The following is a 13644-nucleotide window of genomic DNA, read 5'->3' as shown; positions in this document are numbered from 1 at the left end:
TTTTTTTTTATTAAAGCTTTTTACTGACCTGTGCAATATGATCCCTTTGGATCTTGTTATATTGCTGCCGTAGTGTTGACAATTAGGTGACTGGACATAGTCACCTTTTCGTCCACACCAGTCCTTTAGGAAGTTACGCCTATGATACCAATGTTATGTAAGAGAAGAGAGGCAATCGTTAGGTGTTTTTTTTTTTATTACTTTCCCACCCATTTTTTTATTACTTTCCCACCCAACCTGTCATAAAGATTGTTTCCCAGCATTGTTGTCATACAAAGTTGTAAAGAAACGAGTCAGAGGAGTAATCACATTTACTTAGTGTACCTCTCTTTGTTAATGACCTAGTAGATGCCTCAACATCAAAATATGAGATCTTCTGATCTTGAAAAGTGGAGCTCAGTGTGGTTAAAATGAAGTTAAGATATGTTAAGGCCTTAATTTTAGAGACATGACTTTAAGACTTTTTAAGGATGCACATACACCATCTTTTTTGGGAGAAATAGACCAAAAGTTCTTGCAAACTATTGTAAAAAGCTTTTGCACAAATACCAGGCAAAAGTACGTACATTTCTCAATTTATAGAAAAATGATCAATATTTCTCAGTTATTGACATTCATCCAATAGAAATCCTTTAGGTAATCCTAACTGACCTAAACCAGAAAAGTTTAACTTGATGGGGGGAAAAAAAAAAGAAGCTACTTTTCTATAGCGTATGTAGAACTCTGGCTTTAACTTCAGACATATGTACTGGTATATATGTCAGGTACATATGTGTTTCTGCATGAGTGGCAATGTGTTTCGGATCATTACTTGCCTGCAGGGTCGACTCCCCATCCGCTCTCACAGACACAGCCTCTGTCTCACCCCGTACGACCCCCGAGAGAGCGTAACGAGAGAGGGTGAGAGCAGGGGGGATATGTGGAGCGCAGGACAAGAGACAGAGGTGGGAGAAAAGAGGCAGCAGGGGGAGGAAGAGAACAAGACTGCAAAATGAAAGAGGCCTAAGACTGAGCAGGCACACAGCACTGACAGCAGTCCTTTTAAGGAGCGTCCTGATTGATAAAAATCTTTCTCACCACCAGCAAGCGCCTTAAACTAAATCCCCGCAGAGAGACGGAAAACATCAGCAGCACAATGCTGCCTTTGGCAAAATCAGAAACTCGCCTTCTGATTTCACTAATAATTAAGAGTGGTATCAACAGGAAACATGAAGATAAGTAAGTTATAATTGTACATTTAAAGCTTTCAGGTTCTAATAGATTATGATTTCTAAGCATGTATTTTTTTAAGTAAGCAGTATGTCTGCTACGCAAGCTAGCTGCAGTCCCTGTAACAATTGCACTATAATTATAATTTGAACAATTAAAAATAATTTAAACAAAATACAATAAACTCTGTTTAACTTGTGCTGTTGCTGCTCTTTATCTACTGGGTGGCTATGCTCACAGGTCAGCTCAGTGGGGTTTAATGTGCTTGTGTGTAATAAAACTCAGTTGGGAGCGCTTTGAAGGGTTCACACCTCTGTCTCTGCAGTAACACAGAGAATACAGAGAGAATACCGAGTGCTTTCAGAGCTTGGCTGTTTGTTTATAAAAGGCAGGTCTGCTGAACGCAACCGAAGTTGAAGCGAAACAGAGTCCAGCCGTCGTCGTCACCGTACACACAACCACGGCAGCTAAAATCATCATTTTTGCAACACTGTTTGAATACAAGTGGAGCGGATGTGACATTTCAGACAAACAATGAAGATGAAATAAAATTGTGCTGTCTAAATATGTTAAAAAAAATCTCTGTAAGTTTCATACTCTGACTGCTTTGCAAAGCCATCTGTTTGTCGCTGAAACCCTGTGGAGCGTTCCAAGAAGTATATTTAAATGGAGAGCTTCGATTTTGCCTGCAATGGAGCTGGGAAACAAAACAGAGCTGCCCGCATGCTGCAATTAGGCTCTGATGCTGTCACAATGGGAGAGAAAGGAGGTGGATAAAAAGCCTTCTTGTAGCCGTGGAAGGACATTTAAAAGCTTGCTTAAAAAGCCTGTCGGCTTTCATCAGCAGGTCGTAAACGCTGCCGAGGTGGACAGAGGCAGGGTGGCCCGTGGTAATTACTATGTAAATGAGCCGCCGTGTTTGGATCAGAGGCAGAGCGGCGCTGGAAAGCACTCCGGCACAAAGCGAAGAAGAAGACGCGTGTCGATATGCAAGCTGCGACTGTTTGCTGGAAAGCAGTTCGGTTCAGTGGATGCGGTTGACTCGGTCCATTTGAGGCCGTGTATACGCGAAGCCCTTACTCACAAGTCCTGAAGGGGAGATAGAAATTAAATCTGCCTCTCTGGAAAGCTTGTAGAAAGTAGGATGGAGTGCGCTGACTTTGGATTTGATAAACACAGAGGACCAACACTAAAGGAGAAAATGACTCCCCTTCACACCGGCTTTGCTTCACAATCATCTACAAGCCACAGTAGGGATAGGGACTTAGAATTTTATCACAATTTTATCACATTTTGTAGTGATAAAACATAATTATGATAAATTAGGTACCTGTATGGTGCTACAAACGCAAATTCCCTTCTAGAAAAGGATTTTTATTTAACATTTTCTTCTTCGGGATGCCAGTTACCTGAAGAAGTCAGATCTATGTCACTAAGCTGCACACAGTAACTGAATTTAATCCTATTTTTTGAAATGAATGATTTCTCTTGGTGCTCTTATGAGATAATGGGTGGAGAAAATAGTAAAAATAAAATTTCCGATAATGCTGTCAGTTTTTGTTTCATTTTAACATCATTAATTGGAATTTTTCAAGACAACAATAAATCAAAATTCTTTTCACAATACAAAATTTTTCATGATAATCGATAAATGTCCATCGCTAGGCTACAGTTCTCTCTGTTTCTGGTGCCACACTCTGTTTCTGGTGCTAAACTTAACATTAATGTTCCTGCATATGAACTGGCAGCTTCTTTAATAGGAACTGTCAGCTGGCCAGCAACCTTCTTTATGCTTAGCTCATAAAGTAACTATAGATATTAAAAATTCACCGTTTTTAAATCTTATGTAATATTCTCACTTTCTGAGAAACTGAATTTTGGGTTTTCATAATTATCAAAGCTTACAGAAATAGCCATCTGAAATATACATGTCTGACTGAAGAAAAAAAACACTTCACCCCAGCACAACTTTTTTTTATCAAAAAACGTTGAGTCCTTTCAAAATTGCCGGGTTTCCTTTAAGCAAATTCATTTTCGTAATTTAAATTTGCGCCATGCTGTGATCAATGGAAAGGCCGCTTGTTTTTTTCCAGAATAAACACACTTAAAATAGCCCGGGTTTATCCAGTTCCCAGTGTCAAAGGCAAAATGTTATGTTGCAGAGCTGGTTTTCAATAGGACCTTGCCAAAGCCACAGTGAGATTCCAGAGAACGGATTGTTTCTGATCACCGTCTGCCTGTGGTCAGGAGGGAAACAGGAGAAAATGGGCACGCCCGCACGTATCAGATCAGAGTGACTTGATAATGACAGAGAGATTTTACTCCTAAAACAACATCACATGCACGGTCCTTCTCCTTCTCCGGGGGGGGGGGGGTGTTGAATTTGCGCTTCCTCTTTCATCCCGTCTAACAGAGCAGCGATGCAGAAGGCGTCCCGCGGAGGAGAGACAGAAAATCACCTCACAGTTTAGGTGAGGCGGCGCTGCGAGGTGTAAGACTGTTATCTGATTTAACACGGCTCTGTGCTTGTCGGGCCAGCAAAATTGGTTTCTGACACGAAGAATGTGGGTGAGGCCAGATGAGGTTATGCACATGTTGTGACTGCTTTCATAAACCCACTGTGTCCCTGTGTGCCTCTATGAAAGTCTATTCCCTTGGATATGTGAGCTCCATCTGTGCTTACTTGCATTAAGGATGCGTTTGTGTCCTTTAAAATTTGCGAATGCCGTAGCTTTTTTTTGTTTTTGTTTTTTGCTTTGAACGATAGGGTTTTGACATGTTTTTGCTCCTTTTAAAGGGCATCTGGAAAAATTCTAACTTGGTTTTAGAGTCAGGTAGGAAAAACCCGAGTTAAAGAATGTGGTGCACCCTGTGGTCATTTGTTTTTCACTCACCGGTATTTCTTTAAAGATATGCCTGAGATGTGCATGAGAAATCCTTTGACATCATTCACAGACTGCAAATAGAACAACTGTTCTGGAGAATTTAGTTTTGGACAAGTGATCAAATCCATTAAAGACAGCTGGATGTTTTTTTGTTTTTTTTTTGCTAATGGACAAGCATCCCTTTTTAAAGCATTTTTTTGCTACCTCTTACAGTGAAATCTCAACATTCTCCTTGGGATTGCCTTGTTAGACCAAAAGGTCCTGGAAAAAGTGAAGTACATACTGTATTTACAAAAAGAGCTTGATAAGAGTCTCAAACACAGCGTGGATAAAAGTCAACATTTGTGACCAAAATAACACAAGACCTAAACAGTCACATTTAGATGAAAGGAGACATGTTTGCTTAGCAACCAACCAAGGAACCACTGAGGCTCAAACCTTCCACAAATTGAAAACTGGAGCACCAGTCTCGGTCCAGAGTGAAGAAAGACACAACATCAATATGGAGTGCGAGGGGTCAGACTAAGAAATGCTACCGTTCCAAAAATCATGTCCTTCAAGTAAAAAGACATCTGGAAACGTTTTGTGATCACATGAAGCATAGATTTAGCTAGTTGAACACAGTGACAAGAATGTCAATATGAGAATTTCTACCCAAGAACACTGTGTAAACTGTCACATCATGTTGGGAACGGTTGGTAAACGCATTTCGCTACAAGTGGTTCTGCTGCATCAACGTCTGGACAGTTCCAGGGCTTTTCACACCTGATAGTCTGGTAGACTTGGTTCAGAATTGCAGCACTTGTTACATTTTCAAAGTAACAAGTGTCGCTTTCACACTGCACTGTCAAACGAGCCAAGACCTTTGGAAAAACCTGGTCGCCCCCTCACCTGTGGCGGTGCTGCACCAACAACCACTAAAGGGAAACACACCTTGAAGAAGCACTGAGCGCAACTTTCTTCTTCATGAAATGTAAACAAGACTGGACTAGCATCGGGTTTTATTTGGTAAAAAAAAAGAAATACAAACCATTTTCTCCGCTAACGGTAGATTTGCAAATATGTTTTGGTTGTATTTACCCAGAACATCCTGGACTATAGTCCACTTCCTGTTTTAGGGGCGTTCTGTGGTTCGCTTGGCATTCGAACTGCGCCAGATTTCGCTTCAACCAAACCGAGATCTAGGTTTGACGGACCAGAGATAAATTTCTTTGGTCCACATCAGAGTTCACAACTCCCCAAAAGAACCGGACTTCCTAGGCAAATAAACTAGAGTTTGAATAAAGAGGTGGAGCCTAAATGTGGTCACAACTTTAAGTTTAAAAACAGGAAAGTGATACTAAATGCACATCACAATTTGTTCCTAACAGGTAATGGAACCTGCTAGGGAAGCCCTAAAATGGGCTCGACGTTTTATAAATTTTTATTTGAGAAAACTCTGTATGCATCATAAAAAAGCTTGCCTTTTTGCTCTTCAGAGGAACTGTGTGTTTCTGCATGTGAACAGTGCTCTCTGCACTGTGCTGGCGGGATGTAGACAGCTTCTCTTTAATAGCCACAGACCCTCTGACCAGAAAGCGGATTAATTAAGAGGCCAGACAAGAATCCCCTCGGGGCGGACGCCGCCTGCACCTCCCCTAATACTGGTACACACCACAAGGCCACGCAGACACTAAATTAATTAATAAGTAAATAAAGCAGAGGGAAGCTGTGTGCAACATTCACTCACACGCAGAGATGCAGGTGAATTAAAAAGAAAAGCTGGTCTCAGTGGTGGGTTTTGTACCAATCAAAGGTGCTTCAAAAGAGCCTTTATGCACATAAACTGGGAACTCAACACTCTCCTCGTGTTTGTTGCATTCAACAAATAACTTCTTTGTCAATATCAATGCCAATTCATTAATAACGCCCACATGAAGCCGCTCTGGCTGGATCAAAGGGCTGCGCAACGAAGTGAAACAAAGAACAAAAACCACGTATCATTAAGAATACAACACAAGAAAAGAGATGAAATGAAATGTAAATTAAAGTATGATGAAAACAGACTGAAGTATTTAACAATTTTAAAAACAGATTAAACAAATTAAACACAGGCAGATTACAAGACCGCAGGGCAGAAATGGGTTCTTCTCGAATGTAAAAGACGTGACGAAGGTGTTTAAAAGTGGACTAATTTAAAAGTTGTGTTAAATTATTTAACCTTTTTAAATTATTTTTCAAGGAGTGCTTATTCTCGTGCACCTTTATTAAAAAGTTCTAAATAATTTACTTCAAACATTACCTGTAATTACACGTTTGTATACACATTTTACATATATTTTTTCCCCCCCAGGGTATTATAAGCCTGGCGGGCCACCAGGCTTTACTTGTTTTTTTTTAAGTCTGCATTTTTTAAGACTTTATAGTTTGTCTGCAGATATTAATTTTCCAATAACACATAATTATCAAGTGATATTTTCAAATTTCCTGTCAACTTTAAACATTTTTTAACTCAAAGACATGACAGGTCACTGGATGAATGACTGACCTAACATCAAACCACCAGGCTTAGCAAGTTTTCTAGGGGAAACCTTGTTTCTCCAATAACTAGATAAATGACACATATGTGACAAAAGATGATATAATAAATAGCTTGCAAACTTGATCCTTGCATAGTTTCTCATATTATCTTCACTTCAGTGTTGATCAGTCTTTCCACATCAATTTATTTATTTCAATATTCTATTCTTACTTGATGACGATGATCTGTTATTACTTTTGCATTACTATTAGTACGTTTTATTATTTATTTATTATTAGTACGTTTTATGTACGTTTTATTATTGCCTGTCATCGGTTTGCTTTATATTGTGTGTGAAACTTGTACTTTAATTCATAATCTTTTTTCCTACCACCGTATATAAGATGAAATGCACTCAGGGAAAATGTTAAATTTAATATAATTTTTTTTTTTTTTTTCTGGAGTTAAAGTCCAGGAAAACAAGTGAACGTGTTTTCTGACAGTCATCTGCTGTCATCGGTTTGTTTTATATTGTGTGTAAAACTTGTACTTTAATTTATAATCTTTTTTCCTGCCACCATATATCAGATGAAATGCGCTCAGGGAAACTGTTAAATTTAATATAATTTTTATTTTATTTTATTGGACTTAAAGTCCAGGAAAAGAAGTGAACGTGTTCTCTGACAGTCATCTGTCAGCACACTTCAGCCTGTGACGGTGCTCTGTGTCAATCGCAGTCCATCTACTTCCACTTCCCTCTTGTAAGCTGGTGAATAGGAGGTAACTTGATCCGGCAAAAAGGAAACACTGTTTGAGGACATTTAACAAAAAAACCCCCCTTCAACTCTTCTAACAATTTTCTTATAAAGGCAGGCAAGAACGACTAATGTCTTTTTGCCACGCCGCACCTCATTAGAAATCATCTCTTTAATGCGTTTAATTATCCGATGTGGTCTTTGGCCGAAGTAGGCCCTGAAAAGGGATCTTCAGTATCTGATTTCTGGCTCATTCTATGTAACTGATTCTATAGATAACGTATCAAATAGCTTGTTGTTGCAAACAACACGAGAGTCGATATGCAACAAAGTGTGCTCTGACTGACCAGTGTCATGTATTCTCCTGGAAGATGGTGCGGCGCTTCGTGAGGCTTTTTGTGCAGGGCGGGCCTTGTGTTTCCAGCCCTCGGAGGAGGTTAGAGTTTCCTCGGGGGTCGTGAGAAAAAGGGCCCACTCGGAGAAGAAAGATTTTCGGCGTGAGCACCACTCCAGAATTTACCGGCTACAACTCAACATCAAGATCGGAGAAAGTCACACCTGAAACCCGAACCTGGCTCGGTTACGCTATGGTGAGAGGCACGACGGGGGCGACTGAGAAAACATCAAAACACTTGCAATTGATTGAATAAATGAACTTGAACTGGACATATTGCTCTTACCACCATCTACTCTTATTCGACCCCGAAGAATAATTAGCTTCCTGGAGCTCAGAGAACAGACTTTAAAAAACCTTTGTTAGCTTATAAGTTATATGTTTGGCTTAGCACCAAAATGCCACAAATCTGGAATGAACTTCCAGAAAACTGCAAAACACAGAGTTCCTTTAAATCAAAGCTAAAAGCTCAAAAGAGTTTCCTTTGATTCTTAATGACTTAGATGATGGCATTTTACAGAATGTAATGGGTATTACTTGCTTCATAATTGAATTATCTTTTTAAAATATAAAATGCCTTGTTGCTGAAATGTTTTATACAAATCAACCTGACTAACTTGATAATGGTGCCACTGAAACATGTGAAGAAAATTTTTCACCTCCTTCCTGGCTGTATGAAAAAGTGTTTCATGTTATGTCAAATCATTCGTGTTTCATTTGAAGGTACATCCACTCCTGTGTTAAACCCTGAATGGAAAATCTTTTAATAATGAGATGGAGACATTTCAGTCTTTGAAAAAATGTGAACATCCATGAAAGAAAGGCTTTTTTTTTTTTTTTTTTTTACACCGCTAGACTTTGTCAAATCATTATCTAGTTGAAGAAAACCAGAAGGTATTTTAAGTGGCTTTGAAAATATTCATACTTCTAGAACTTTCCCACATTATTTCAAGAAGGACCACAAAACAGTGCAGAGTTAGAAATTACGCTCATGAGTAAGGCTGGACGGGATGGCTGAAAACCATATCACGATGTAAAGGTTTCGATTCTGATAATTATTGATTAGTTTTTTGCTTTAAATATCTGAAATGCTGCCAAAGTGGTAGTGTGATATTTCCTGTTTTATACAGTTTTCATTCTATGTCAGCATTTTGGTTTTTTTTTAAGCCTGTTACTCAACAGGTAGTTGCTAGGTAACCAAAGAGAGAGTGAGTTCATCGATGCCATCAACCTTGCTTAGCTGGCCATCAGAGGTTGAGACGTTAAAGTCTTTCCTCTGCCTACATCTCCCAGAATGCTAATCTGATTCAGTGACCACATCAGAGTCAATACCGATGTAAAAATTCTTGATTTGGTGTTTGACAGGAATAGAAATACCAATAAAGCAAGAAAATATTAGTAAGCGCCTCTTAAATATATCATAATTTTTATGTTCATTGACTAAAAACACTTTTTTTTTTTTGCTTCTGTACCATCTGAGGAACTGATAGTGACTGGATTAAAGAAAACTGTCACAACAGAGAGTTCTGGTGAGCCAGAGTTTGTTTACCGGCCCCAGCTGCACAAACTGAGCTGCTGTTGCCATTAATAATGAATAATGCATTTTCGGCAAGGCCATCCAGATACAGGACTTTTGCTCACATAATCTTCCTTTCCCCAGCCGCTTTTTAATCCACCGTCTGCTGGAATCTGGCTATCGGACATCTACAAGTAGATGAAAACGTTCGCACCGAGGGCGGCCTCCTGGAGCCGGGCCCAAACCCCGACAAAACCCTCGTCCATCTGTCTGCGTCTGGCGGTAGGAGCTGCGTTCAAAAGCACACTTAATAGTCCGACACAAATGAAAGCTCTTTTTATTTTGCACATGGGATAAAGAGCTCCTCACAATTCATTTTTCAATAACGCCTTTAAGCCTCTCCTGGTGCAGAAACAAGCTCGTCTACAAATCACTGACACAAAGGTGACTCTTCCATCTGCTGACGAATTTAATCTAACCCAATCCTATTTATCTTTAAGTTCTGAAAACAGTTCAGAACTAAAAGAACCTTTTAATATCACTTTTGAGATCAAAAGAAATGGAGCTTTTTTGTTTTGGTAGGTATGAAAGGGTTTCCAAATTAAAATCAGTCAAATTCAAATTCACAAAATTGGTTTGTAAACGACAGATGGTTAAGTACGTGTTTTTTTCACAAGTGTCACACATGAATATGGGATAGTTGCAGTTGAAACCAGATATTTAACCACATTGTGGAAAGAGATACCTTCTTCGTAACGGTTTGACGTTAAATCTGACTAAACTTTTACCCCAGCATTTTAGGTCACATTGGGGTAACTTTTTTTTCCACTATGTCCTTCAAATTCACAAGTTAACATACACTACTATTACAATTAGGTATGTGAGAATAACAACATCTCCTGGACGATACATTGTTCCAGAAATGATTGCGGTAAACAATAATGTCGTTATTTTGAGACAATTTTCAAGTAATGTATATCGATAATGGCATAATAATATAAGTTCGCCCTGTCAAAGACGCATTTTGTAAAGAACACTTAACACTGGAACTGGAAGGGATTTTAAATATCATCAGAAACAAACAAAACGGAAAAAACCCAATTTACAACAAAAACCAAAAATAAGATGGATTATCGTATCTCTAAACAAAATTGCCCTTCAAAAAATGTTAATCATCACAATAATAATGAGCAAGCTCATTTTAATTTATCGTTAAAATTAACTGACTAATTAATCAGTTGACTGACTGCAACAGGCTTAAATACAATGCATTAACACAATTTATAAAAGCCCAGATTACAATCTCATGGCTTCACAAGCTTCTAACAGAATAATATGAAACAACCGAGTTAAATGGATGGAGGCACACCAAACGTCTCAAACACAACACTTCCTTGTGTGACAGCATGAAGAAATAAATTTAAAAAAAGGAATCATGCATGATACCAGAAAGAGAACAATGAACTCCACTGTTGATCCTTGGATATCATTTTCAGATATGTAAAGGTGCCACGTTCATCTACTCAAACTATTAAATGTACAATGACGGAAACATCCAGATATCATACCGTTCAGGAAGGAGATGTGTTCTGTGTCCCAGAGGAAAACATATTTTGGTGTGCGCATCAATCCCTGGAACAAAAAGCAAAAGACTCTGTTAAGATGTTGGCCGAAGCTGGCGAGATAGAACATCATTATCCGCTCGACTGAAATCCGCTCAACAACGAAGAAGCCAAAACTTAACAAAAAACTGAGTAGAGTCTGGAAATACATTCAAAGAAAAAGACTTTGATTTTAGTCTGATGAAATTGAAGTTTAAGTGTTTGGCTGCAATAACAATTGATACAAAAATTTGAAAGTTTGAAACAGCATCCAGCTAGTGGCAAAATAGATGGTATAATCTGTAACCTTTCCCCAAGACATGAGCAAGGCAGATAAAGATTAGGCACAAACATGTTTTCCAAATGGACAATCATCATAAGCATACCACTAAATTAGTTACAAAGGGGCTAAAGGACAACAAAAACAATGTTCTGGACTCTGATCTCAATCCCCTGGAAAATCTATGGGAAGACTTGAAGAAGTTGTGTGAAAGCAAGGTGGCCTACAAACCTACAAACCGGATTCGGTTACACCAGTTCTGTCAGGAGGAATGGGCCTCAGCCCAAAACACTTAACCCAAGCCAGAGAGTCCACAGGCAATACTACCAAAAATATTCTCTTTGCTTTAACATCAGAGAGTAAAAAAAGGTTACTTGTCTATTTACAGATTTCAACTGCAACCTCACACATCTTCTCAACCTTCCTCGTTTATTGGGGAAGAATTGAGTTTAATTTCCCAAAAGTAATTGTTTTAATCAGTCTATTTAATCATGGAGGCTTTTTATTACCATCAGGAGCTACCCACACTAAGAAAGATGGAGCTGACCGGCCGCTCTGGGCCACTCCAGTCATAACCGATGGCTTATGATGAGATGTGTGCACACAGGCAGCTTCCTCTCAATCCATGGAGGAAAAAAAAAAGAAAAAAAAAAGACATCACTCACCATCTGTGCTCCAGTAAGATTGTCTCTTTATGTTCTGTGTGCGAGCTTTCATGTGCGGCTGAGCTTTGTTTTGAAAGCACATTTGACCTCCAAAAAAAGAGAGAGAGAGAGAAAAAAAAGATGCTGCCCTTCTTTTCCCCCAAATCCTTATCTGGATGATTTCATTTTTTATTTTTTATTTTTTTTTGTTCCTCATCACTTCTCATCAGTGCAAGTCCAAGTTTCAACTTACTTGCCTTGGCAGGTTAAATAACAAATCAAAGTGGATTAAGGAAGTCATTTTGGAAAAAGGAAAAAACAATGCAGGTTATCTGATGGGTTTTTTTTTTACTGTGGTTTGTAGGATTTGTAGCTTCACATGTAGTCAGTTCTGTGGTTAAAACGAGCACTTTTTTTGGATTTCTATCTAATTAAACTCATTTAGAGGTCACAGGATTTTCACTGATCTTTTTCAAAAAAATGAATGCTCACATTTGCCTCATCTGACCTTAAGCAGCATCTTTAAACAGCTCCACTGGGACTTTGATAAATGGATGGAGCTTGACTATATGCTATCTTATCTGACCAGTTTTGTCCTCGGCGAGGCGGTAAGCACTGCAGTCTGACTCTGGGCCCTTAAAACTCAGATCTTCAGGGTCACTGTGCTCCACGCAGTGCACAGGACTGTAGGTCTTTGTCTACTGCTGTATAAATAAACAGTTTTCTCGGAGCGCTGGCCTTTAAAGGGCACCTAGAGTCTGATAACGTCTCACACCAGCAGCATGGAGCGAGAACCAATTCATTTTCTTTTATGAAGCTTGGTGTGCTTTTGCGTCTGGACGTATTTTATTTTATTATTTTATTTTTTTTTAAATCAAGGTTTTTTTTATTATTTTTTACATAAATCACAAACAAAAAACTGACAAAGACACACACAACACAAATCCCTCCCACCCCTCCCCTCCTATACCGGATCTACTACCCCAACATGAATCCACCTTGTATTCATACATCAGTCGATACAAAGCACAGGTTTGTGTACAAAGAGCCAATATTTGACCATTACACAAAGTTATCTGCCGAAATTGTTTCTACGTAAGATATAAATGGCTGCCAGATGTCAAAGAATTTGTTTACAGATCCCCTAATAGTATACCTGATCTTCTCCAAATGAATGTAAGACATAACCTCTCTTAGCCAGTGTCCATATACTGGAGGATGTGGATCCTTCCATCGAAGAAGAATGAGTCTTCTAGCTAGAAGAGAGCAGAAAGCCAACACAGTTCTCTGATGTTTGCTGAAGGAGGCCTTCGCTGGAGCCACCCCAAAGAGAGAGATGAGTRGTGATGGATGAACAGTTYGTCCAAATATTCCTGAAAAGGTGTCAAAGATGCCTTGCCAGTATCCATGTAACTTTGGACACGACCAGAATGTGTGTAAAAGYGTGGCTGGAGATTGTTYACARCGMTCACACGTCRGATCCAAGTTCCTTTTGAGTTTGCACAATCTGTCCTTAGACCAGTGTAGACGATGTACTACCTTGAATTGAACTATAACATGTCTCAGACATATTGAGGACGAATAGATATTTTCAATAATCTTTTGCCAAACTGTGCCTGATATGGATTCCTCCAAATCCAACTCCCACCTGCCCCTCAAAGAATCTAAATTTGTGTCATTAAATGAACTGAGTAATGAATAAGCTTTACTCATAGAACGTTTTGTTACAGACTTGCACATCAAGATCTCATCTACAAGAGTAGTTGGGGGACGTAGAGGAAAACACCCAGAGCTTGACATTACAAAATGTCTCAGTTGTAAATACCTGAAAAACTGTGACTTGTGGATGTCAAATTTCTG

The 13644-nt window shown here is 39.0% G+C and overlaps 1 protein-coding gene across 2 annotated transcripts in view; it reads right to left on the bottom strand.

The window, feature by feature from the left end:
• Window positions 1-13644, bottom strand: part of gal3st3 (galactose-3-O-sulfotransferase 3) — a 42886-nt gene that overhangs the window by 19035 nt on the left and 10207 nt on the right. Inside the window, exon 2 of one of the 2 annotated variants that reach the window (XM_008427910.2) lies at window positions 10828-10891. The exons of the other annotated variant lie outside the window; for it this stretch is intronic. Within the exon in view, the coding sequence (XP_008426132.1) occupies window positions 10828-10891 (64 nt within the window). The remainder of the gene's footprint in view (window positions 1-10827; window positions 10892-13644) is intronic. 2 annotated transcript variants of the gene reach the window in all.

The sequence above is a fragment of the Poecilia reticulata genome, linkage group LG14, assembly GCF_000633615.1.
Source record: "Poecilia reticulata strain Guanapo linkage group LG14, Guppy_female_1.0+MT, whole genome shotgun sequence".
NCBI classification, from domain to species: Eukaryota; Metazoa; Chordata; class Actinopteri; order Cyprinodontiformes; family Poeciliidae; genus Poecilia; species Poecilia reticulata.
Note: the sequence above shows the minus strand (reverse complement) of the source record. Positions and strands in the feature narration are given on the sequence as shown.